This window comes from Pseudochaenichthys georgianus, chromosome 15 (assembly GCF_902827115.2).
Source record: "Pseudochaenichthys georgianus chromosome 15, fPseGeo1.2, whole genome shotgun sequence".
In the NCBI taxonomy this organism is placed as follows: domain Eukaryota; kingdom Metazoa; phylum Chordata; class Actinopteri; order Perciformes; family Channichthyidae; genus Pseudochaenichthys; species Pseudochaenichthys georgianus.
Genome location: NC_047517.1, coordinates 12,908,106 through 12,935,014, shown reverse-complemented (window position 1 = coordinate 12,935,014; position 26,909 = coordinate 12,908,106). Strand labels below are relative to the sequence as shown.

The following is a 26,909-nucleotide window of genomic DNA, read 5'->3' as shown; positions in this document are numbered from 1 at the left end:
AGGCTCGGTGTGGAAACTGTCTGTGTGTGTGTTGAGGTTTGATGCTCCATATCTATAATCTCTGTGTGGGTGTGCACATTCACATGTTATGATAAGCGCTTAGGTTATTGCATTTTATATAATACAAACCTTTATGTCCAATTGTGAAGATGTTCATGCTTTAAACTTGAATTTGTGGATTCAAAACTCATTCATTTATGGATGGTAGATATTAAACCCTGAGAATGGCTGTAAACCAAATACAGTACAAGGCTGCTTTTATTAGTTCGACAAGATCTGCAAGATATGGGTTCATCAGTAACTCATGAATATCATACGGAATTGTGAAATAAAATATGTGATGTGCATATCTCCATATTTTGTCAGCTATAATGGACCTATCACTGTACACGCGTCTATTTCATCAGCTAGGGGTTTTCACATCATTTTAACATCATGGCCTGAAACAATATGTGATGATGTTAAGAAAATGTATTTAAAATCAATACATGTACATTGATTCAACTAATTATTTTCCTTTTTTGGTAAAAAAAAACTAAGTCTTAACTGTCCTCACAACCCTGTTTACACTGACATTAATAGTTGTTAACCCTTTGTCTAACCTTTACATCTGACAGTGAATATGGTTGACACCTTTCTACCTCCTTCCACTGTACAAAAGTAGAGCAAATATATCCCGATACAGACCCTACCATCTTGCGCTTTTGACGTGATTTGGAGCCAGTTTCTGCACAGTAGTGACCTGGAGACTGGGGTCAAAGTAATAATGTCCTGTCCAGCCCAATAGTGAGCAAAGCACAGCTACAGCGTGTTAGCGTGCGCTACCTAGCTGCTTCATTAGCAGCACCCTAGTTCCATCCATCCATCTTCTCCCGCTTATCCGTGGTCGGGTCGCGCTGGTAGCAGTTCCAGCAGAGAGCCTCAAACTTTCTTTTCCCTGGCGACATCAACCAGCTCTGACTGGGGGATCCCAAGGCGCTCCCAGGCCAGCGAAGAGATATAATCCCTCCACCTGGTCCTAGGTCTACCCCTTGGTCTCTTCCCAGCTGGACGTGCCTGGAACACCTCCCTAGGGAGGCGCCCAGGTGGCATCCTAACTAGGTGCCCGAACTACCTCAACTGGCTTCTTTCGACGCGAAGGAGGAGCGGCTCAACTCCGAGTCCCTCCCTGATGACCGAACTTCTCACCTTATCCCTAAGGGAGACACCAGCCACCCGGCGGAGGACACCCATCTCGGCCGCTTGTATCCGCGATCTCGTTCTTTCGGTCATGACCCATCCTTCATGACCATAGGTGAGGGTAGGAACAAAAATGGCCCGGTAGACAGAGAGCTTTGCCTTCTGGCTCAGCTCCCTTTTCGTCACAACGGTGCGGTAAAGCGACTGCAGTACCGCTCCCGCTGCTCCGATTCTCCGGCCCATCTCACGCTCCATTGTTCCCTCACTCGAGAACAAGACCCCGAGATACTTGAACTCCTTCACTTGGGGTAAGGACTCATTCCCTACTTGGAGTGGACAGTCCATCGGTTTCCTGCTGAGAACCATGGCCTCAGATTTGGAGGTGCTGATCCTCATCCCAGCCGCTTCACACTCGGTTGCGAACCGATCCAGTGAGTGCTGAAGGTCGCAGACCGATGAAGCCATCAGAACCACATCATCTGCAAAAAGCAGTGGTGCAATCCTTAGTCCACCGAACTGCAGACCCCCCCCCCCACGACTACGCCTCGAAATCCGATCCATGTATATTACAAACAGGATTGGTGACAAAGCGCAGCCCTGGCGGAGGCCAACCCTCACCGGAAATGGGTCCGACTTACTGCCGAGGACCCGGACACAGCTCTCGCTTTGGGAGTACAGAGATTGGATGGCCCTGAGTAGAGACCCCCTCACCCCGTACTCCCGCAGCACCTCCCACAGTAACTCCCTGGGAACCCGGTCATACGCCTTCTCCAAGTCTATAAAACACATGTAGACCGGATAAGCGTACTCCCAGGCCCCCTCCAGGATCCTTGCGAGAGTAAAAAGCTGATCCGTCGTTCCACGACCAGGACGGAATCCGCATTGTTCCTCCTCAATCTGAGGTTCGACAATCGGCCTGACCCTCCTTTCGAGTACCTTAGAGTAAACTTTCCCGGGGAGGCTGAGTAGTGTGATGCCTCTGTAATTGGCACACACCCTCTGATTGATAGTGATTAGTATCTCAGAAATCATCTGCATGTCTACCGTGAACACACACGACGGTCCAACAGCCAGTGACATGATGAGTGACACAATGATTAATAGTTCTTTATGTTTGAAACATACAATAACAGTTATGGAGAGTTTAGCTAACCCAGTGGTTCTCAAACTTGTTCTGTCATCCCCCACTTTGAGCAGGTGGGCCTTTTCCAGCCCCACCTGTTCCTCATCGCTCCAATCAAATGGTAGGCCAAGCTTAAAATTGTCACATGTATCGTTCTATTACAGGGGTCTCCAACCTTTTTTAGGTTGAGAGCTACTTTCAAAAAATAAAACAAGTCATGAGCTACTTTTACTCCTCTTTTTTTTGTTTTTTGCAGTGTATATATTTAGCACATTTTAACATTATGATATGCTTACCTTTAACCTTTGTGTGCTGTTTGGGTCTGTGGGACCCGTTCAGTGTTTACTAAAACAAAATGTATTCAACTTAATTATTTTAACCTGCTTTATTTGGGGGTGGACCTCACCTCCTCTAGGGGGGTCCGGGGGCATACAACCCCGGGAAGGGGTAAACATTGTTTTTAAATGTTGAAGTGAAATGCATCAATCTGGTGCACTTTGAGCACAACATGAATTTATGGATACAGCTGTCAACACTCAGATGAAAGGGAGCTGTATACTTTTCAATAATCCAAACATCTTTAGAATATGATCACAACCAATAACAAATCATTTAAACTTGTTTATTCTTATCTTATGTTACCTAGTTAGAATTCTTTCTTTTTGTTTATGCATATCTTACTAATCACTCATGTGTGTGTGTGTGTGTGTGTGTGTGTGTGTGTGTGTGTGTGTGTGTGTGTGTGTGTGTGTGTGTGTGTGTGTGTGTGTGTGTGTGTGTGTGTGTGTGTGTGTGTGTGTGTGTGTGTGTGTGTGTGTGTGTGTGTGTGTGTGTGTGTGTGTGTGTGTGTGTGTGCGTGTGTGTGCGTGCGTGCGTGCGTGTGTGTGTGAAAGCGTTTCACATGTGTGTATGAGAGATTTTTACATATGTGTGTGTGAGCAGGCTCAGATTGGCCATCGGGAGATTCGGGACTATTCTCGGTGGGCCGCTGCCGTTGGTGGGCTGCATGCCTTCGGTGGGCTGCTGGCTCTGGCATAGGTGGGCCGTGGACTTTCACAGCACCGCTGCGCCGGTACCGCATCTGCCGGTACCGCATCTGCCGGTACCGCACCCGCCGCCGCAAACACCCGCCGTTGCGAGGCTCCGACGGCTCCGGTGCAGCTGCGCTGTGAAAGTCCACCGCCGTTGCGAGTCTCCGGCTGTAACACTCCACTACCGCCCGCAAGGACCCAGGTTTGATTCTGGCCTGAGGTCCAAAACATTTATTTTTTAAATCTCCCGTTCATCGCGTCCCACCTATCACATCTCTGCGCCCCACACTGCGCCAACCCTTACTAACCTCTTGACATTCCTACATCTTCCAAGCTTCCAGCTCCGTGAATACTTTACAAAGAGCAGTCTATCCCAGCTGTCTCAACCCCTTTTTATAGTATGAAATAATGATTTAAACCAAACTTAGAGGAAAATTAAACACTTGAACATACATCTGCTTAAATAGAATAACCTTAAAACTATTTTGCAGGAAAAATGTATTTGACGTATACGTGTATATTTCGTTTAAAACTACTTTTCTGTCATATCCATCTTAACAACTATGATCTGACCTCATTGATACAAACAAACCAAAAGGAATATTAAGCTCCTTTCTTGCCCCTTTCACACCAGCGCCTTTTCAGCTCCGGCTCGGAGCTAGAGCCTGAAAAGCGCCGGGTTTTCCTGTTCACACCGCAGCGGCACCGGCTCTTAGCTCCGGAATCCGCTTCATTTCCAGCTCCAAAAAATTGTCGGTCCAGAGGCAAGAGCTTTGGAGCTAAGAGGCGACGTCGCTTACGTCTCTCTTACGTCGAGGCGTGCAGGAAACTAAACCCACCTCCCCTGAACATGGGTCGACTGTTATGCCTGCCTACAAGCAGTAGTGCCTATAAACACACTTTATAAAGTCAGGCAACACTAACCAGGCTTCGTGTGATTCTGTTTATTTGTACCTTACTTTGACCATCCGTTCACTGTTATCGATCATTGTGGAGAGAGGCAGACGTGTTGTTTTGTATTATTGCAGCTATCGGATGCAAGTAGTCAGTTTAGCTTCGGTTGCTATGCCAACATCACCCGTTTTATACCAGAGAAACTTTCATAACAGCGTTGTGATACCAAACAGTGTCAATTCAGACTGACACACATTCACTTAGGCTAAGGGGAACTGGGGATATGCATCAGCTGCTTGTGTGAGTCGGACAGTGAATACTTTAGAGCGGCCGCTGCAGTGTGAGCTAACCGGGAGCTAACGGGAGAATAAACTCCCGTGGAAGAGCAGCCAGCCCTGCAGCGGTCGGTAAATGCTGCAGAAACACATTAATAAACAATGAACCACGGCACTCTGGAGCAAAGTATAAGGTTGGAGAAGTCGTTATTCAATTTATTCTGGCTCCGTGTGATTAAAAGCAACACGATCATCGACCCGACGCTGTTGTTGTTGTTGTGAGCGATCAGCGATCAGCGATGTAAACGGTGACGTCATGACGCAGCAGGGGCAGCTCTGGGGCGCCAGTGGGCGGTGTGCACAGAGCGGGAGCTGAAAAGGGAAACCGGAGCTGAACCAGAAAAGCTCCCGCTCGGAGCTAGAAACTGAAAAGCGCTGGTGTGAAAGCCGCATCTATGTGATTCTCATTCCCAGACAGTTAAACTGAAATATCTCTGCATCTAGTGACAAACTTGATTAAAATATTTAAATCTATCGATAATTAAAGCAATTGATCATTTATTCTAAATGTCAGAGAAATTGAATTTAAAATGATAAAAAACGGCGAAAAGCAGCAAATCTTCACATTTGAGAAGCTTTGTGTGTAATAAGCACTTTAGTTTTTTTAGGGCACTTGTGATTACAGACCCCACTGAATGTTATGGCATATGTTATGTATATATGAGTGTATTGGTTTGTGTTGGTGTGTGTGTGGGTGCAGACCTGCAGCAGCGTCCCGTGGATGTGGTTGTGTTGGGTTGTGGGTCCGGGCTCAGCAGGGAGCTCCTGCAGCAGCGTGTGCACGGTGGAGGGGACCTGGGTCACCAGCACGAAGGGGACCAGGGCCCGGGCCGCCATCTCTCTTGTCCGATACACTGCTGAGCGCCCGCATCTACAACACACGAGGCTGCACCATTAGTGTCATTCAAAGATATTTACATCATGTTACACGGATAGCTGCAATGTTATCTTTTAGTCTTCTGTTACGTAAGATTGTATTTTTGATATAATGGAGGAAGTTATATCGTCTTTTTAATGAAAAATGATTTAATAACTGCATGTATTGTGATTATCTGTTAAAATAGTTATTTTGTTCTGCAGCCACATTATGTCATGGACAAATGAGATTCATTTGGAAGTATTTATTTTGGACATTTGGTCACTATTACTGCATACATTATGTAACATCCCCCTGTTTTCCCTCCATTTGTCGTGCTTCTATTGCTAAAGCAAAGGATCGGAACATTAAATTGCTCCCAGAGGACACACTTAAAAACATATTGAAACTATCATGGAAATAATCAATATTGTGTTGTTTTTCCCACATGTTCCTCTCCCTCCTATTTTCTCTCTTTCAGTAAGCACACATCACACAGTCTCCACCGGTGATGGTGAATGTGGCCAGTTACCCTGAGTGCAGGCTAAAATTAACCTTGTTTACAAGCTGATAGTCTTTCCTTATCCAATGTCATAACACTGCTGTAGCCGACATGAGGGAAGGACATGACCAAAAGGACCTGAATGAGATGAGAGGGACGAAGGGGGGGGGGTGTTAGTGCTAGTGCCAGTGAAGGAAAGAGGAAGAATTGATGTGCTAACAAACAGATAGCTGTAGTTCAAGGTAAATCCGCAAAAATCCTGACTGCCATTATTGTTACTGTACCAGCTGTCTTCACCAGAGATAGTTAGCAAGAAGGCTAACATTACAACTGATCATTACAAATATGAACTGACTGCCAATGTGAATAATGCCTTTAAAAGACATTAAGGATACACACACCCAGGAGTTTCAATAACATACAAGAAAAACTATTAAGAGACGACGTCAATTATAATAGTTTTTGTGGTTTGACTATTTATAGGCAGTAAACTAGTGAAATTTGTCCTCAATAAAAAATATATATACATTTTCTGTCAATATATTCTCTAAATGCAGGTCAGAAACCACAAAACAATTATTTTTGGAAATGTTGGACCTAAAAAATAGCAAATAAGAAGTTCATATACATTGTAAGGCACCAATACTAATGTTTTTACTTAGGAAGTTAAAACGTAGATATTGGTGGTCACATAGCTGTTGGGTGACAAGAATGTAAACAACGCAGCTTGGTTTTAGGGCTTCTTGTTAATCACTTGACTTATACCAATAAATAGTAAGTACAGATAAACTGATTTTTGCAGCGGTGTCTTAATTTTCTGGAGCTGTATATGTCCAAGATGATGCTTATGTGGAGGGGCCTTGAAGCTGTATTTGGCACAAAAGAACATTGCCTGAAAGCCTACATTTAATGCAACAAATGTGTTCCGTACATTGCCTGCACAGTATGTACAGCATAGAGTATGCAGATATAAAAAAGATGGTGAAATGTGTAAGTAAACACAAATATAGAGCTATGTACATTCTTCATGAGGGCGAGAAACAAGTCAAAACTTACTGCAGCTAATAATGACAAGCTTTTAATTATCTGTAAAATAATTTCTCCAAAAAAACAAAAACTGTTAATGTAAAAGACGAGGGAAAATAAAAGAGGATCAACAGAGAAAGGACTGTTTGAAGCAACAAGTCAACAAATGCTTTTCCACCTGCTGTGAGCAAGCCACACGCACACACAAGAAATCAAAGACAGACAGCAGTATCCTGAGCTCTACACGCCTGTAAACACACACACACACACACACACACACACACACACACACACACACACACACACACACACGGGTTTAATGACCAAATTATGTCCATTCTCCACCCCTCCCAGTCCCCATGTGGGGCCCATATGTTAACTATCTGCGCTAATGTGTCCCATTGAAACACTTTTGAAAAAGGAAATGACAGTTTGGAAGGGTGTAATTTTAGCAACAGGGCTGTCCCCTGTGGGGTCACAGACTGTCATGTGCACCACAGACACTGTAGCATGCTCATGAAACAACACGTCTGTCACTGAAGAATGTTAGGAAAGGAAGTGGTGACATAATTAGGATGATTTGTCTTATTTTGCATGGAAATTATGTTGCTGAAGACAACCGTTCTTTACTTTGTTTAACATTTTAATTGTTTCATTTTTAGTCAATCTACCGTGTGGAGTATTTGAAAATGTCCTTGGTGCCCCCAGTGGCAGTATTAACAAGATACTATTGGAAATGTCCATAAATTAGCATTTAACCAGCCAGTTATATGTACCCCATACATGCATCTTGAAACTTTAACGCATCTTAAAATAGGCGGTTGCTAACAATTGGCTAAATGAGACTGCTACGCTAACTCACGGGTTGAGCTAAAAACATATGGCAATGCTCCAGCACTCTTTGATTCTGTTTAAATGTATCAAACATGACAGTAAAACATAAGGAATTTTGAAAAGCAAGGGTGAGGTCTTTAAATTGCTTGGGTTGTTCAACCAAAGGTTTTTAGGCTGAAATGGTTTAAAAAAACTGAAGAAATTGCTCATGTTCGAGAAACTGTGGAATGGGGAACATTTGGTATTTGCGTTCGTAAAATGGCTTTACCAAGGAATCTATCAAGACATGTTGAACGAGTATTTGACTTATTGTATCGGAAAACAGATCTGATAATAACGCTTGTATTAAAAACCTTTTTCAACAGATTGAATTATTTGTATATTTAACTACTTTTGAAAGATGTATTCAGTAGATCGTTGGGTAGTTAGGAGTGAATATAAAAGCATGAATAACTACTTTAAAAATGCTTGCAAGTTGCTGGTTTTAGGTATTAACTTGTTCTTGTCATTCCATAGAACATAAATACAACTTTAGGACGACCATACCTTAGACCCTATTACAAAAAAAGTATATTCTAATAAGTATCTTCTTTTAGAATGACCCAGAATGCAACACGAGATACAGTGTCAGTTAACATTTAGAAATTTGATCGGGGAATCCAAAAGTTCAGCAACGAAACGAGCATCCAGAGAGCGCCGACATCCGCCAAGGCTGTTTCCAAAAGATACAAAAGAAATGTGTGTGTCTGCCCTGTGATCAGGATGCTAATACAAACTTGTATAGGCTCTCATTTGGCCCATGCTTTAGCCTTTCATCAAATCGTTTTCAAATTCTGCGAGTTGTAATCCTGATGACAAACGGAACCAAAGAGATGGCAGGGTTTGTGAGGTCAAATTAACTGAATCTTTGTTGGGAAGTAGACTTTTGAAGCCTTTCTTTGGTTTACGGGCATAACCTTGAACAAGAAAATGAGTTATGAGTCAGTGAAGACAAGAAAGGAAAGAAAGGGAGTGAGGCAGGTTAGGGAGATGCCTGGACTGGATATCACAGGACATACATCTCTTATATCAGCACTCTCAGATGCTTGAGATTAAGGGCAAAGAGAGAACAAGGTAGAGGGAAAAATAGAAGCTGGGAGAGGGACTTCGGAAGGGATAATAAATTCTCTAAAGACGTCAAGCGGTGGAATAGAGCAACCATCAATTATTAGAATTAATACATCTGCTTGTCATTGTACTCCCCCTCTTTTTCGTCATCTTCAGCTCTTCGTTATTATCCAGGCAGGTGTGACGCATGCAGAGGCCACGCAGCAAAGATATGTCAACAATCTTGCGGGGGTGTTTGGAGGATATAAAGATGCCGTGTGATGGAAAGGTATAGGGGGAGGATTACGAGACGTGGTGCTCAGACCTGTCAACAGAAGAGGAGCCGAGCAACATCTGATCCTTGGAGGTGGCGAGTCAGATCATTTGAGGAGAGGGAGGTAGAAGACGGGGGGGGGGTGACAGTCGCCGACCTCGTCAGACACGTCCCAACACGCCTCGGGAAGATGAGTTGGGGGGGATGGTGAAGAGAAACCCGGCTGGAGCCAAAGAAGTTACTGCGTGGCTATATTTAACATTTCCAACATGTGGGCTTCATTTGGGTGGATGTGTGCTCAGCATACCTTCTCTGACAGGAAGCGTCTGCCAGCAAGTCAGCACTCAAGCTATCCACCGTTTGGTTCTTAAAGAAGTTAAAGACTTCACTTAACGACTGATTATTTCAAATAAAGAGTCTGGTGAACGAGTCCATCAGTAACTTGGAGGAGTTTACGGGTTCTTGAGGAAACATTGCAAATGGTTCATGTTTATAGCCCCTCTGTTATCCCACTTCACTCTCCATGTGTCCCCTTCTGACCAGCATGCATGAAGGCAAACAGGATGAACATGTGGTGTCTCACTGACAGTGGAGCTGTCTAGCCCAAGTCGTCATTAAAGGTGGGGTATGTAATTTATTTCAGAAACACTTTTTGTTATATTCCATGGAATGCTCTTAACGTCCCGGTAGCAATGAATATATGAAATGTTTTGACAATAAATACATAAAAAAAAGGCATCTGTGGAAGCCGTGGCGCTGTAAAAAGCACGACCAATCATTTTAGTCGGCCCGGCTAAAATAACTGGATGGCCTACCTGCCTGTCAGCCTTCCATCTGTGCACAAACTTATCTCGTGCCCTCATTGGTCATGTGCGCGTGCGTGTGTGTTGGAGGAGGGGCTCTATAAGGAAGTCTGAAGGAAGTGGCAGATTTTTTCCGGTTGTGTATTTTCAAATTATAGCGCACTCGAGCTGGTTTCTCCAAAATTACCTACCCCACCTTTAAGGCATAAAACACTTCAAATAAGTAGCATCATATACATGGATGTATTAGCCTTGGTCTACTTGTCTACTGCAGTGTTTCTCAAACTTTTTCATAACAAGGACACTTAACCAATAAAAAAACACTTGCGGACCACCTAACTCCACAAATATCCAAAATCACATCGTTTTTCTAGAACAGATTACAAATCGCCTGAAAATGATACAAACAAGTGGCAACATGTGTGATGAAGGTGTTGCGCTGGGCTATATCATACAAGTGAAAGTGAAACTAAAGCACGCTCCATTGCGGAGATATTCCCGCAAGAGTGCGTAAAACTTTAATTTATTAATTAATTTAAAATGTAAAATTGTACCAATATACTCACGGACCACTAGGGGGCGCTCACGGACCACCAGTTGTCCGCGGACCACACTTTGAGAAGCACTGGTCTACTGGGATATATTGGACGGTTTATACAGATTTAGTTGCTAATATCCACACATTAGATTGATGGGGAACAAAAAACCAAAGACCTTGCCACAATAAATATCAAAGCTTATCTGATGCTTGAGATTCAAACAGACTTTGTTTGTTCAAGTGGATTTCTCGAAAGTTACGGTTATATTTTGTTTAAAAATCTCCTCTTGTTTTCCTTGGACGAGCTAGTTGTTGGGATTGTAACATGGAGAAGTAATTTCTGATAAAAAGACTGTAATTTTTTTAACATACCTTATTGATTATTCTAACATACATACAGACATACAGTCTCATATTAACTTCAGAGTAGCTCTAGAATCCGTGTTTACAGGGTGCAGATCTATTCAAGTCACAATTACTACAATTCATCCTGGGGTGTTGAGCATGAACCCAGTAGTACCCATTAATATTAAGATATCCCAAAATCCCAAAACACAACCTCAGGGTGGCACAGATTCCCAAAGTTCATTACTCCTATTATTCTCTGGGTTCCAGGAAGTTCTGTAAAATATCATGGAAATACATCAAGTAGTTGTTGAGTCTGGACCACGGCTGATAACACAATCCCTAGAGCATTGCTGCTCGAGTGGATGAAAACCTCTTGAGAAACAATCATTGTGTATAAACAGCTAAGGAGCTGAATCTAATAAGTTCAGTCAGCTGTGATGGAGCAGCAGACAACACGGATGAACAAATACCCACAAGTGCCGCTATCTAAACCGTCAACAGAGCATTCCTACCTCAAGGTCTTAACCTCACCCTCATCTCCTCCAAACACACACTCAGTGACACAAACACACACTCCACCCTCCTCAGCTGTAATAACTCTTATCATCATAGCCTTACTTGAACCTAAAGAAAGTAAAGCATATCCTTTGATAAGCGGTAATATTTCACCATGTGAAAACTTGTCTGGACACATAGAGCTATATATTTTATATTTTTGGGAAGGGTGTTTTCGCTGATATCTTTTGAGAGGGTTAGGGTTCACCTGAGAGCCCGGGTTCACCGAGAGAGCGCAACATGTGCGGTAAATCATCAACATTAGCTACAAAAATGCTGCATGTGTGTGATATCCTCCACACTCCACCATAAAATATGTTTCTTTTTGTTTTCTTATGTATCATAGTGGAGGGCTACTGTATCTCATTTTGTAACTGTTTTGTTGTACAATGACAATAAATTAACCTTGAGATTATCGTTCCCAGTTATTAATTTCCATCCACAAAATATAATCAGCTGTGGGAAAGTGTTTTCGCCTCACCGTTTAGACTACCATGGTTTCATTCATATACAAAGCACTTATAGGTTTTACAATTTAAGTTTTTGAAATAGCAGACCAACTCGGAAATACTTTAATTCATATTTCAGAGCTGTTGAGATGAAGGACTTATGGCGCTTTTCCACTGCAGCGTGTAGCACGGTTTAAGCGGGCCGGGCCAAACCCGGGCCACTTTTTTTTGCTTTTCCACTGGGGTAGATCCGGCTCAGATTTTCTGGCCTTCCAAAATCGAGGTTCTTACCGGGCCAACAACCGGGCTGAATATGCTAAACTAGTGACGTAAACACTCTCAACTGCTGAATGGTCAGAGAGAATGGCTGGCAAGGGGGCTACAACTACAACACGATGAACATATTTTACCGTGATGTAATTGTAATACACGTTTCAAAATGATGCCGAAGTAACTACATACTGATACCGGTCTGCAGACAAGACGGCAGGCGAAAAACCATTTTAAAATGTGTGTTTTGTGAATGGAGATCGGATCGATCAGGCTAAACTAACGTTATATGCTCCGTCCACACTCACAACAACGGCCTACAGACATAAATAAACCAGCGACTGTATTCGCCATGACACAGACAGTCTGTGGTTTGTACTTGTTTAACTTTTGTCTAGTTTCTGAACAGATATGAGGAGCTGTGAGCTCTGAGTGCTAAGAGCTAACGGCTGATGTTTTGTTTTTGTGAAGATGATGAGCCGATCGCTCCGCCTACACTGCGTTACTATAGTTACTACCCCTATTACTAAACTGTAATGGAAACGCAGCATAAAGTGAGCCTGGCCTACCAAGGCCTAACCATACCGTACTACGCCGTGCTAGGTCCTGCAGTGGAAAAGCGCCATTAGTTTAAGGTAACAATAAAGATAAATGGTTACTTAAGGCAAGGTGTGCTGATGGAAATGCAATAGGTCAAAAAGAGTAGATCAAAGAGTAATACGATAAATGTAGGAGGCACAATCTGCAGGTGCAGTAGATTAACTTGTACTAATAACATTTGTAGCGCTCTCCATCTCGGTAAAGTCAAAAATGCAGGCTGTCACCACAGTTTCCCATTCGCCTGTTAGCTTCACTCCCCAGTGAAAAGCAAGGGGAGTTACGATAAAACGGTTACAATCTAATCAACCGCTGAGACACGAGACAGAACAAGCAACAAAACAGCAACTTTCTGGTGGTTTGTCTTGGTGTGCAGATACCTATAATCAGACAAAATGTTTCGTATTGTTTTAGCTAATTACCTCTATGGCCTCATGGACAGGGTTTTTGCTTTGGGTGAGTGTGAGGTGAATAACAGCAATGAAATGATGTAAGACACAAGTTCACAAAGATGCACCAAACACACACACCTAGAGAGTTTAGACTGCAGGTGTTTTGTCTTGCTGATTGTTCTATACTTAGGAGTAGTTGTGGTTCAGGGAAATGTTTGAGAGGTTTTTCAAGGCTGAGAGAGCAGGTGCGTGACCCTCTTGGATTTGATAAGAGTGTTCCACACGCTAATGTATCTTTCTAACCTCTATGAGTTCAACTATTCTTGTTGATAGTGATTACACAAGGGAGGTGAGCTCTGCTGGAGAGAGCGCTGTACACTCATTGTAATACAGCTGCTCGTGGAGAAGAGTCGCTGCACAGGTAGCTAGGAGTTGATGTTAGGGATGCATGACACATATCGGACTGCTCACATTATCTCCAAGAGCATTGAGCTTTATTTTGATCCGTTAATAAACACGCCAAAGGAGAAGAACAAAGGCAATATGCAGTCGTGAGCTAAACATGTCACAGTGTGGGCTTTTTGTCAGTTTCGGAGGAAGTATGTTTTTTAGTAGAACTAATTTTAAAATCACTTGAATATGTCTAGGTTACAGCTACGGAATATGAAATACTAATGCTAACCTTCAGGTGTGAATAAACTACAGGTTATGAAATGATTTTAATACAAATAAGGCTGAGTAGTGTGATGCCTCTGTAATTGGCACACAGCCTCTGATCCCCCTTTTTGAAAAGGGGGATCAGAGCACCCTAGTTGTTTAGCTAAAAAGACACAATAACTAACACTTGGTTTTTCTACAATTACATTGATGATCAAATCGACCCATGTCAGAAATCATCTGCATGTCTACCGTGAACACACACGACGGTCCAACAGCCAGTGACATGATGAGTGACACAATGATTAATAGTTCTTTATGTTTGAAACATACAATAACAGTTATGGAGAGTTAAGCTAACCCAGTGGTTCTCAAACTTGTTCTGTCATCCCCCACTTTGAGCAGGTGGGCCTTTTCCAGCCCCACCTGTTCCTCATCGCTCCAATCAAATGGTCGGCCAAGCTTAAAATTGTCCCATGTATCGTTCTATTACAGGGGTCTCCAACCTTTTTTAGGGAGAGGGCTACTTTCAAAAAATAAAACAAGTCATGAGCTACTTTTACTCCTCTTTTTTTAGTTTTTTGCAGTGTATATATTTAGCACATTTTAACATTATGATATGCTTACCTTTAACCTTTGTGTGCTGTTTGGGTCTGTGGGACCCGTTTTCAGTGTTTACTAAAACAAAATGTATTAAACTTAATTATTTTAACCTGCTTTATTTGGGGGTGGACCTCACCTCCTCTAGGGGGGTCCGGGGGCATACAACCCCGGGAAGGGGTAAACATTGTTTTTACATGTTGAAGTTAAATGCATCAATCTGGTGCACTTTGAGCACAACATGAATTTATGGATACAGCTGTCAACACTCAGATGAAAGGGAGCTGTATACTTTTCAATAATCCAAACATCTTTAGAATATGATCACAACCAATAACAAATAATTTAAACAAATCATTTAAACTTAGCTCTTTCGCTCTCCCTCTCTGTCTCGCTTGCTCACAGAGGCTGTGTGCTCCTCCGTGGCGATGACCGCTTGCGTTAAAAAATAATAATAAACATAAGCCTATTTGTAAAGTGGGGGGACACAAACGGGATTTTGAAATGTGTCACGGTTAAACTCCTTATGAATTGGTGAGGTGCCGCTCCACATTGCTTTTCTTCCTGACTGAAACACTGTGTGTGTGTGTGTGTGTGTGTGTGTGTGTGTGTGTGTGTGTGTGTGTGTGTGTGTGTGTGTGTGTGTGTGTGTGTGTGTGTGTGTGTGTGTGTGTGTGTGTGTGTGTGTGTGTGTGTGTGTGTGTGTGTGTGTGTGTGTGTGTGCGCGCGTGTAGCACGGACCTGATGATGAAGGGCATGAACGGAGCGAGTCCCAGAGGTGAAGAAGATCCATCCATGGGAGAGGGGTAGAGTCGGCTGAGCACCAGCAGCAGCAGGAACAGACTGGGGTGAAGCTTCACCTGACCGCTGTCACTAAACACACACAAACACACACAGTCAGGGTTTCTGAGTGCAACATTAATATGACCTTAAAAGAGCGGGGTGCAAAACCTGCAGTTATAGATAGAGGCGAGGTGAGACTTGATAAAATACAAAACATATAGATGTCAGCGTAAAGCTAACGCAGATCTGGAAAAATGTGGTTTAGCATCTGGTCCTTTTTCTCCATTTAAGGATACATGGGAGAGATCCAGCCATACATGTTTGATTCCGAGAGGAGTATGTTGAATACCAAAACCATCAACTAGCAAACATTTGAGATTGTTAGGTGTAGTATGCCTCCATTTGTTTATGTTGTTTGTTAGCTTGTTAACTTGAAACTGGCAGTGGGTGACACAGCATTACAATATATGTGTTGATTGATAGTGGAATTGCTTGCATCCAAAAACTGCACACCATCCAAACGTCCACTATGCTAATGCTAAATCTCAATACTGACAAGTACCCTCAGCTATGGAGAGTTCATCGTTCCTGGCAGATGAGGAATATAATATCATTTTTAAGATGGTTTGCCATCTCTATATGTCAGCATTGGCTTATTATACAGATTTTAGTTTATTTCAAAGTAGCATTTAAAGAAAAATATTCAAGTTAATTAGAAGTTACTTGGATTAGTATTTGATTACATCACTTGAGTAAATTTGCTCAGATACATTCATCTGATATTTGACAAATTGTATAGTATGTGATATTTAGATAAACAAAGAAATAGCTGTTATAAACAACTGGGAAGAGAAACGTGTTTGGATTAATTCTCAGATTGAAAGAGAGTGTATTTTCCATAGGGATCACATACATTCAACGTTTCAATCCCACATAGAACAGGGAGAAATTCCCCTAAACCACCCACATTATAATAAAGTTATCTCCTCATCAGTCCCTGAGCTGAGCTTTTATACTTCCCTCTTTTTCCTCCATCCAAATCTCATCCCTGCCAACTGAGTCAGAATGGAAACTGTCAGTGTCTGCCAGCGGTTTCACAGTTTCACTCTGAAACACTCGCAGTGAAGCAAGAAGGGAGGAAGATTGAGAAACAGACAAGAAGTCCAATTACACTACAAAGTAAGGAAAATTACTGTTTGAATATCAAGTATCTAAAATGGAGAAGGGCCATGCTTTGCCCTCAGAACAGTTCTTTTCCTTCTTGTTCTGGTTTAACAGTCCAGCTGTTTGTGGGATAAACAAAGCGGAATCAACTCCCCAAAGGTTCAGTGAGTTTTATTATCCTGGAGTAAGATTGTTTACTTTATCTTGGTTATCTTAAAAAAAAAATCAAATTAACAGCATATTATTTATTGAACCTTTGTTTAACCAGATAAAAAAAGCATTGAGATAAAATCTCATTTGCAATGCTGACCTTTCCAAGAAGGCAGCAACGTTACATATAACACATAACACAAACATATAAAATACAGAGAACATACCTAAGAAAACAAAAGACGAAAAAGCAGTCACTACATTGTGCACATTAGGACAGTAAGAAAGGTACACTACTTACTACTGCAAGAGCAGCTAGTGGTAAGGACTTCAGACAACTTCAATTTAAAACATGCTATTGAGACAAGTGCCGTCAGTTTGAGGCGTGATTGAAGGTCATTCCAAGACCAAGGACCATAATAAAAAAGACTCCTTTTCCCAGCCTCAGTCGCACAGCAGATACCTGGAACCGTATCCAGGCACTGGTTCTGAGGTTGTAAGAGTCACAAACTGGAGCAAATCTGGCACATACAGTGGGGCAAAAAAGTATTTAGTCAGCCACCAATTCTGCAAGTTCTCCCACTTAAAAGGATGAGAGAGGCCTGTAATTTTCATCCTAGGTATACCTCAACTATGAGAGACAGAATGAGGAAAAAAAAAAAAATCCAGAAAATCACATTGTCTGATTTTTAAAGAATTTATTTGCAAATTATGGTGGAAAATAAGTATTTGGTCAATAACAAGTTAATCTCAATACTTTGTTATATACCCTTTGTTGCCAATGACAGAGGTCAAACGTTTTCTGTAAGTCTTCACAAGGTTTTCACACACTGTTGCTGGTATTTTGGCCCATTCCTTCATGCAGATCTCCTCTAGAGCAGTGATGTTTTGGGGCTGTCGCTGGGCAACACGGACTTTCAACTCCCTCCAAAGATTTTCTATGGGGTTGAGATCTGGAGACTGGCTAGGCCACTCCAGGACCTTGAAATGCTTCTTACGAAGCCACTCCTTCGTTGCCCGGGCGGTGTGTTTGGGATCATTGTCATGCTGAAAGACCCAGCCACGTTTCATCTTCAATGCCCTTGCTGATGGAAGGAGGTTGTCACTCAAAATCTCACGATACATGGCCCCATTCATTCTTGCATTTACACGGATCAGTCGTCCTGGTCCCTTTGCAGAAAAACAGCCCCAAAGCATGATGTTTCCACCCCCATGTTTCACAGTAGGTTCTTTGGATGCCACTCAGCATTCTTTCTCCTCCAAACACGTCTAGTTGAGTTTTTACCAAAAAGTTCTATTTTGGTTTCATCTGACCATATGACATTCTCCCAATCCTCTTCTGGATCATCGAAATGCTCTCTAGAAAACTTCAGACGGGCCTGGACATGTACTGGCTTAAGCAGGGGGACACATCTGGCACTGCAGGATTTGAGTCCCTGGCGGCGTAGTGTGTTACTGATGGTAGCCTTTGTTACTTTGGTCCCAGCTCTCTGCAGGTCATTGACTCGGTCCCCCCGTGTGGTTCTGGGATTTCTGCTCACCGTTCTTGTGATCATTTTGACCCCACAGGGTGAGATCTTGCGTGGAGCCCCAGATCGAGGGAGATTATCAGTGGTCTTGTATGTCTTCCATTTTCTAATAATTGCTCCCAGTTGATTTCTTTACACCAAGCTGCTTACCTATTGCAGATTCAGTCTTCCCAGCCTGGTGCAGGTCTACAATTTTGTTTCTGGTGTCCTTTGACAGCTCTTTGGTCTTGCCCATAGTGGAGTTTGGAATGTGACTGTTTGAGGTTGTGGACAGGTGTATATTATACTGATAACGAGTTCAAACAGGTGCCATTAATACAGTTAACAAGTGGAAGACAAAGAAGGCTCTTAAAGAAGAAGTTGCAGGTCTGTGAGAGCCAGAAATCTTGTTTGTTTGTAGGTGACCAAATACTTATTTACCAATTAATTCATTAAAAATCCTACAATGTGATTTCCTGGATTCTTTCCCCCCATTCTGCCTCTCATAGTTGAAGTGTACCTAGGATGAAAATGACAGGCCTCTCATCTTTTTAAGTGGGAGAACTTGCACAATTGGTGGCTGACTAAATGCTTTTTTGCCCCACTGTATATATATATATACAGTGGAAGCTTACCTAAAATGGCTTTATACATTAATAAAAACCATTGAGGACCATCCAGTTTGCAATGATGAGTCCTATAGGGTGCATTTGATATATAACGCAGTGCAGCATGGTAGAGTGGGTCAAGTTTGGCCAAAACAGTGGGACAGGCAAATCTATAAATGGTATCACCGTAGTCCAGGTGGGACAGGAATAAGCCAGAGACCAACCTTTTACGGGATGAAGTTGAAAAACAACATTTAAGTCTGAAAAGGAAGCCAAGAGTGAATTTCAATTTCTTTGTTAGAACTTCAATATGGTGTTTGAAGTTCAGATTACTGTCCAACCAAAAGCCACGATATGTGTAGGTATCGACAAACTCAACAGAGACGCCATCAAGTGTGTCAATGGAAAGGCAAGAGGACGCTGACTTGCTTTGGTTTTCTTACTGTTCAATAGCCGTTTGGAATCAAGAAGTGCATACTGCAGCGTGATACAATCAGATTTTGAATTGGAAACGGCCATATCCAGAGAAGGAGCACATGAATATACAATAGTGTGCATTACTTTAAGACTGTGGGTGGCAGTGGCTCAGTCTGTAGGGACTTGGTCTTGGAACCGTAGGGTCACGTCCCGATCGGACAAAAATGGAGTGAGCTGGTACCTGGAGAGGTGCCAGTTCACCTCCAAGGCCACTGCCGAGTTGCCCTTGAGCAAGGCACCTAACCTCGAAACTGCTTCCTTGGCGCCGGGTACCTGGCAGCCTCTCTGCTCTGCCACCTCTCCTATCTGCATGTGGTTGCGTGTGTGCATGTATATCCTCCCCTGTGTGTGTAATGTGTGTAAACACAAGTGGGGAAAGAAATATCCCTGTAAGGGATTAATAAAGTATATCTTCTTCTTCTTTATTATTTTATAATCGAAAATGGTACATAAGAAGCAGACCTAGTCCTGTGATGCCAGTAAATGATTCATGGATTACGGATTTGGAGCTTTCCGTTTTGTACATTGGCTGTTTCCATTTTGTTTTTTAAATGACGAGGGTGCAAGTATAACCAAACGGGACATTTTAGTGCTACCAAAATGTTGCAATTATTTGTACTGTACTGTAGAAGTGTTCATCTTTAGGATGGAAACACAGACAACACCACAACGGGACACTGTGGTAGCCAGCTGTCAATCATAAGGTAGCCCCGCCCAAAAGAATGTCATGCTGTATTGAAGAAAACATGAAACACGATAATGTTTACTAAGGTAATAAATGAAGTTATAAGTAGGTTCATTTTCTCATAGACTTCTATACAATCACACTTCCTTTCGCAACTGGTGGGTCTGCTGGCCATTTGAAAGAAAGCATGTTCTGCACTGGCTTTACTTACTGTATATAACAGGAAATTCATGCTTGTGTATATGTAATGGAGAATAATTTAAACTAGCTAATGTTTACCGAGGTAATAAATCAAGTGAGAAGTAGGATCATTTTCTCGCAGACGGCAACAAGTAGTCACCCCTGCTGGCCATTAGGAAGAAAGCAGGTTTGAGGCCCCTCCGCAATGGCTTTACTTTATATAACCAAAGATTGCTGCTTGCTTAAAACAGCGGAACATCATGTGGAAACTATGTTTTATGTTTACATTGAAGGAAGCGCCTGCAGTTTTGCAGGTCTGCAAGTATGGAAGGTCTGCTTTTACGAGTGAGTGTGTGTGTGTGTGTGTGTGTGTGTGTGTGTGTGTGTGTGTGTGTGTGTGTGTGTGTGTGTGTGTGTGTGTGTGTGTGTGTGTGTGTGTGTGTGTGTGTGTGTGTGTGTGTGTGTGTGTGTGTGTGTGTGTGTGTGTGTCAGCAGAGCGATATGTCCTCTGGGCTCTGTCATTAGTCATGAGGATCTCATAGAAAAAGACAGAACAACGCACCCCCTGCAAAAACAACTTGTGCTTTTCATTACTTCATACACACACACACACACACACACACACACACACACACACACACACACACACACACACACACACACACACACACACACACACACACACACACACACACACACACACACACACACACACACACACACACACACACACACACACACACACACACACACACACACACACACACACACACACACACACACACACACACACACACACACACACACAACCATCCGCTGGGACTGACATGGATCGGCAAGATGGGAACGATAATAGCAGGACAATTAGTAAGTGGTCTAATTTGTTTAGGGTCACAGACAGGATGTGATGTCAGAGCTGTGGTGGGGGTTGGATAGAGAGGAGTATTGCAAACATATTATGCCTTGTTGGGATACAGCTGGAGGCAGGGACATTGATGTTACGTGAGAGAGAGAGTCTTAATTTATCTGAGCTCTTCTATTAATGTCTGCCCTCTCTCCCTAAAGTCCTCAATCATCTCTAGTACCCGGGTGTTTGATGAATGGTTATTTTTGTTTGACTTCTTTTAAAGAGAGTGGAAACAGAACACTGACCTTAGGTGGCTTTATTCTTCGTTTGGAACGTAAATAACAGGACACAGTAGCAGAGACTCAAAAGAAGTTCCAAAGTAAACTAAAGCTTTAGACAGATAAATCAGCAGTTTTGTTTAGAAAATTAGGGGAAAGTACTTGGAGTATGATTTGAAAACTGTTTTATTTGGAAGTAAAAGCAGTGGCAGTAGTTCAACAAATCACTGCCCATCACTTTAAAATGTGGGGACTGACCTGAAATAGTTTCAGATATAAATCAGGTTTACGTGCTACACTGACGTAAAACCATTGGGAATATACTAAAGGGAAAGTCTCCTTAGCGCTATGCTAGGAGATGCAGCATATTGAGGTTACTTCTTCATTTGGTGTTTGGAAATAGCAGCCAAATATAGAAGCAGGTGGATATACTACAGGGCTCGACATTATAAATGGCCCGCTGGCCCGGAAGCACTGTTTAGACACCCCGGGCCAGCATAACGTACTTTCCACTTGCCCGCTCGGGCCACTAAAAATATTGCTTTCAAAAAAAGTTTCCTGTGGTATTGGTATTTTGACTAGCAACTTAGTTAAATTGTTTCGTTTATTAACGCTACAACACAGCGTTCCGTGAGTCGGTTGTCGTTGTTGGTGAAAAGCAAACAGCTGTTTGCTGCAGAGCGCAGCGCGAGCAGGCTCCCGTGAGCGGGAGCGCGCTCCTTCACCACAGACTATCGCGCCACTTAACCATTCGCTAAAATGTTTTTAATACCAGCGGTAACCAGCCAAGCGCCGGGCAAAAAACAATCTTCACATAAAAGAAAGTCACCGGAGGAGTTAAAGGAGAGTGACAGGGATCATGAGAAGAAGAGGGAGAGAAGGTTTCAGCCAGCTTGATCGATGGAGTTGGCTTCTAGTGGTGCAGTGCCGCGTCCTAAAACCCTTTTATAATCTATCGATTAGATTTATGTTTCGAAAATTATAAAAGTAGGGTAGACATGTGGAGATTATCCGGCTGAACAAAACGTGCATTTATCAAACAGGTTTGTTTTCCACAGACCTTATTTCCAGCTATTTTCCAAAACCCTGTGGAGAAATCCCATTGCTTTCTGTGGAGGGAACACGCAGCTTACTTCCTGGTTTCAGGACGCGTCACTGCACCTCTCAATATGATGCCAATATAAACAAGGCCTTCTGTCGGCTCTGTACATCAATGCCGACCTATGCTGACAAGTAAGTGAAGAGTAGACAATATAAAGGTATTGGCTTTAGGGAAATGTCCCAGCAGTTTAGGATAATGAAGGTTCTAATCTAATCCATAGCCATTACATGTCTAACTCCTAATGACAGGAAGGCAGAAAGCGCATTATACAGATAATAATACTCATAATAATAGCAGACATTTTTTAACAATGACCACAATATCATTATTTTAATAAACCAAATATGAACAATTGAGGAAAATGAGGAAGAACTGATGATTCAAATGTTGTAGTTAGTGCATAAATTAGGCTACTATTGCAACAAATGTGTTCATTTTCTTCATTATTAGTCGATTTTTTTTTTTTGGTGGACGAATGCTCCGGGCCAGTGGTTACACAGCGGCGTGCGTTGAAGCTTCCAACGCTTCTGCCCATTCACTTTGAATGGGGTGACGTCACTTTTAGCCGAACTGCATTTTGGGAAGCGACGTGGAGCGTTGCTGGCGTTGCTCGCTTCAAATGTTGAGCAATGTTCAACTTTTGACGCCTCGACGGAGGCGTCAGCTAATCGAATCATATGCCAGTACAAACTCTAGCCAATCAAACCGCGTGCTTGTATGTCTGGGGCGGGAGATTCATGTGATTGGTTGTTGGTCGAGTGTCAGACACGCCCGCCGGCAAGCGTCAACGCACGCCGCTGTGTGGACGGGCTGTTAATGTCTACCCTTGTACAAGTTAACACGGTGTGATTGGAGGACTTCTCCTCGTGGCCACAGAAAGGAGTTTGGTCAAGTTACCAAAAGCCAAGAAGAAGACCAATCAGAACTTATACTGGTTGAAACATAGGAAGGAGATGTTGGATCTTTTGCCACTTAAATTTACAAAGAATTAGGAGAGTTATCATATATTGCAATGCTCAGGTATGGCATTATTATTGCCAGTAAAATGACTTTCTGTCATAGTCTGTCATAGTCTGGTGGCTACAAAGTTAAGCATATAACAGTTTCTTTAAAACTAGAGTTGTGCTCCTGTTGAGCTTGTAAAGGTTGTATTACTGGTTCTTTGAATGGAGCCTGGTGGCTTTGATAAGAGAATATTAATTGCATGTTTTGTGCATAAATAACTTTGTCCAGATCTCATTTATATATTTATGACTGTGTCCACCTGTCATGTTTCCATTAATGTTCATTGAGCTGGAGCTAATAAATACCTTTGACCATTGTATATACTTGTCTGGAAATGACTGTCTTTAACCTTTATTATTGAAGAGAGAAACCAATGTGCGTGGGTGTTGGCGAGCTCATTTTGTCCAGGGAGAAAAGGGTCTCAAGTAAAAACAATCGAATGGTTTTATGTCAAGAAAATGTATGTGACCATTCTTGTGTTACTTTAGTGAATTGCTTCCTCATTATCATCTTGCACAAAGAACTTCAAACTGAGTAATTCACTTAAAAGTACGTAGTGTATGTGTGTACAAGTATCATGAACATAACCGGCGTCTTTTGGGAACTTTTGTTGCCGTTTGGGTTTTAATGCTATCTCTAAACACAAGATGTTATTCTTAACCGACATGTATTTGTTTGGGGAGAACATTGGTGGAGGAAAGATGGATTACATAGTATATGATGAATAATGATGTCTACACTTAGTCCTCTTTCTGGTTCATGATCTCAGTTCTGTCATCTTTCGTGAATTGTGACCTATGTTGAAAATGCACTCCATAGGACTCTGAAACCACTAACAGCAGCTCTGTCCGTGTCCTGCTGGGTATTGCTTCATGGTGCGGTCGCTGCGTTTGGGTGGCTGATGTGGGAGGTCAGACAACCGGGATCTGGTTCCGTGGGAAATTTGCGAATGTTTTAACAAGGGTTGGAATGGAGTTAGGGGAATTGTGAAAGAGCTGGTCAATTAATTGGATCCATATTAAGATAAGGCCGTCTGGGGAGCTGTTGGAAGGCTGCGATGCTTTTAAAGAGGGAGTTCGGGCTGACAAAGATAAGGCCAATGAACCTCCCCACTGCAAAGACTAAATCTCGACAAGACATTTACTTTATTTGGTTGTAAAGTCTTGGTGTGCCAATGATATCTTGAGAAAGAGAAGCCCACACAAGAACCTAATCTAGGGCAATATTGCTTGATTAGAGAAAATAGCTTAAGAGTTCATAGTTCATGTTTCCATAATCTAGCATTAAGACCATGTGTTGGGACTAACGTTACTGTAACGCCGTTATTTTTGGCAGTAACTAGTACTCTAACGCATTACTTTTTAAATTCAGTAACTCAGTTACCGTTACTACATGGTGCGTTACTCCGTTACTGCGTTAGTTTTTTATATAGTCAACAGCCAGACGAACAGAGATGAGAACTGTACTTAAGTACAGTACTTGAGTAAATGTACTTAAATACTTCCTGTGTCACATGCGGAGACGGGCTGTGGGCGTGTTTGTGTTGTTTACTAACAAGACTATCATGGCGGCGGCGGAGCTCAAGTCGAGTTTCTCCACCTGGAGATATTCTCACTATTTCACTTTTGTCGAGCACAAAGAAAAGAACGTTTTAGTTAAATGTAAGTTGTGTCCTGGCGGGTCAAAGAGCCTATCTACTGCCCAAACCAGTCATTCAAATCTCTTAAAACATCTGCAGAAACAACATGCTGGGACGAAGCTAGTAGCTAAGACCACAGAGACTCAGCCGACGCCACTCCACCTGCACCTCCACCTGCACCTAAGCAACAGCGGCTGGATTTTAACCAAGGGACTGCTAGCCAGGGGAAAGTCGATAGAGCCATTGCACGGTATGTTGTAGAACACATGCAGGCTATTGCTACAGTGGAGTCACCCGCTTTCAGGGAGCTAGTTAGCATGATAGCATGTCCGGGCGGCACACGGCATATGGGACGGAACACTTTTTCCAACTACCTGGAGAAAGAATATACAAAAATGTAAAGCCAGCTAATATCGATGCTATCCAGATTGCATATAATGCATGTCAAGTTGATCAACAGATTGTATTATTCTTCAATGCAATACCAGTACTGAAATGAAGGCTATAAGGGCATTAATATAATGGGAGCCCTTTTTTTAAGTAACTAAAACGTTACTTTTCACAGTAACGCATTACTTTTTGGTGTAAGTAATCAGTAAAGTAACTGAGTTACTTTTAAAATGAAGTAACTAGTAATGGTAACTAGTTACTGGTTTTCAGTAACTAGCACAACACTGATTAAGACTGATGGAAAAGTTGCACCCACTTGTTAGTCCAACAAGAAAAAAACATCGCTGCTTAATCAGCTTAAGAAAACAAAAAGAAAGCTTCCGAGTATGGCTTAAGGGTAAGTCAAATGAAAGATATAATGGGATCAGGGGAGTGTGAAAAGCCATAGCAAGGGGCTGCATGTGTGTGTGGATTAAAGAGGAGGACCACCTCACCTCTCCACCGTGCCGGCAGCCGCCTCCAGCTGGGTCAGCAGGAAGGGATAGAGAGCGGGAAAACGAGTGAAGAACTCCCGGCCCGTCATCCTGAAGGGAAATATACATTTGTTAAACAGTAATAATAGAAGAGCCATTATATATGTATACTTTCAAAAACAAGGATTCTCACCATTAAAGTCCAGAAGCTCTGTTTTTAAGGCTTGTAGAACTCCCACTATAGTAGCTGTTGTAAGGTGAAATATAATATATTAAAGGTCCCATGTCATGGCCATTTCCACTGATCATAATTCCATTGTTGAGGTCTACTAGAATAGATTTATACTGTGCAAGTTTCCAAACTCACATTGGTTTCTCATACAGCATCTCTGTAAAGTATGTGTATTCAGCAGTATTCACTCTCTCCACTAAACGGCTCGTTGCAGCTCTTGCCCCCCCCCCCTGTGAGCCCAGTGTGCTCCGATTGGTCGGGACCAGTCGGGACGTTGTGAATCGTGCTAAGCTCCGTGGAGGTGTGATTTCCTTGCTTAGCGATACACAGCGAAACACAGCCAAACTCACCCTGAGCACACACAAAGTCACAGCCGAAGTAAAAGCAATAAGTGTGGCTTGATATTGAGTAAGAAAAAGGTTGATAAATGCTGTGAGAATGGGTCTGCAGAGAGAATTTTGCCGCGATCCCAACTGTCTGTTATCAGCCTGCAGCCAGGGAGGAGAGATCAGCAGAGCTGCCTGCACTGAGTGTGTGAGGAAGTCCGTGGATTGGTCAATTTGGACCAATCAGCGGGGGCTTAACGTCACGGCTCCGCGGACGTAACGTAACGGCTCCACGGATTGGTCCATTTCGTTCCGGGGACGACATGACATCATGATGTACCCGGAAGAATCAAATGGACAGTGACGTATCTCCAACGAGGCGTTTTGGGGAGGTATTTTCTGTGTTAGAGTTGTACTCGCTACAGGGTGTACTTTGAGGGTTTTGACTCTGCACACCATTTACATGCATAAAAACCTTCATAACACACAAGGGCACGGGTAATAACCGGAAAAGCATGACATGTCACCTTTAAGGATATTTACTGACATCTTGATGCACAGAACAATCACACAAAGTGCCTCACTATGTAAGAGATTACATAGTGAGGCATGTTCAGCTCAATACTGAACTGTATTGGCCTCCAATGCAGCAAGTCTAAAGAAAATAAATAATGTTTACTCGTCAAACATGGTCCAGGGCAGTTTGGCTAAGA

The 26,909-nt window shown here is 42.6% G+C and overlaps 1 protein-coding gene across 1 annotated transcript in view; it reads right to left on the bottom strand.

Annotated features, from left to right (window-relative positions):
* LOC117459754 (tRNA (32-2'-O)-methyltransferase regulator THADA-like) overlaps positions 1-26,909 on the bottom strand; it is a 141,955-nt gene that overhangs the window by 69,876 nt on the left and 45,170 nt on the right. Inside the window, exons 28-30 of the mRNA XM_034100852.2 lie at positions 25,660-25,749; positions 15,091-15,222; positions 5,265-5,433 (exon numbers count right to left, since the gene is read on the bottom strand). Of these exons, the coding sequence (XP_033956743.1) occupies positions 5,265-5,433; positions 15,091-15,222; positions 25,660-25,749 (391 nt within the window). The remainder of the gene's footprint in view (positions 1-5,264; positions 5,434-15,090; positions 15,223-25,659; positions 25,750-26,909) is intronic.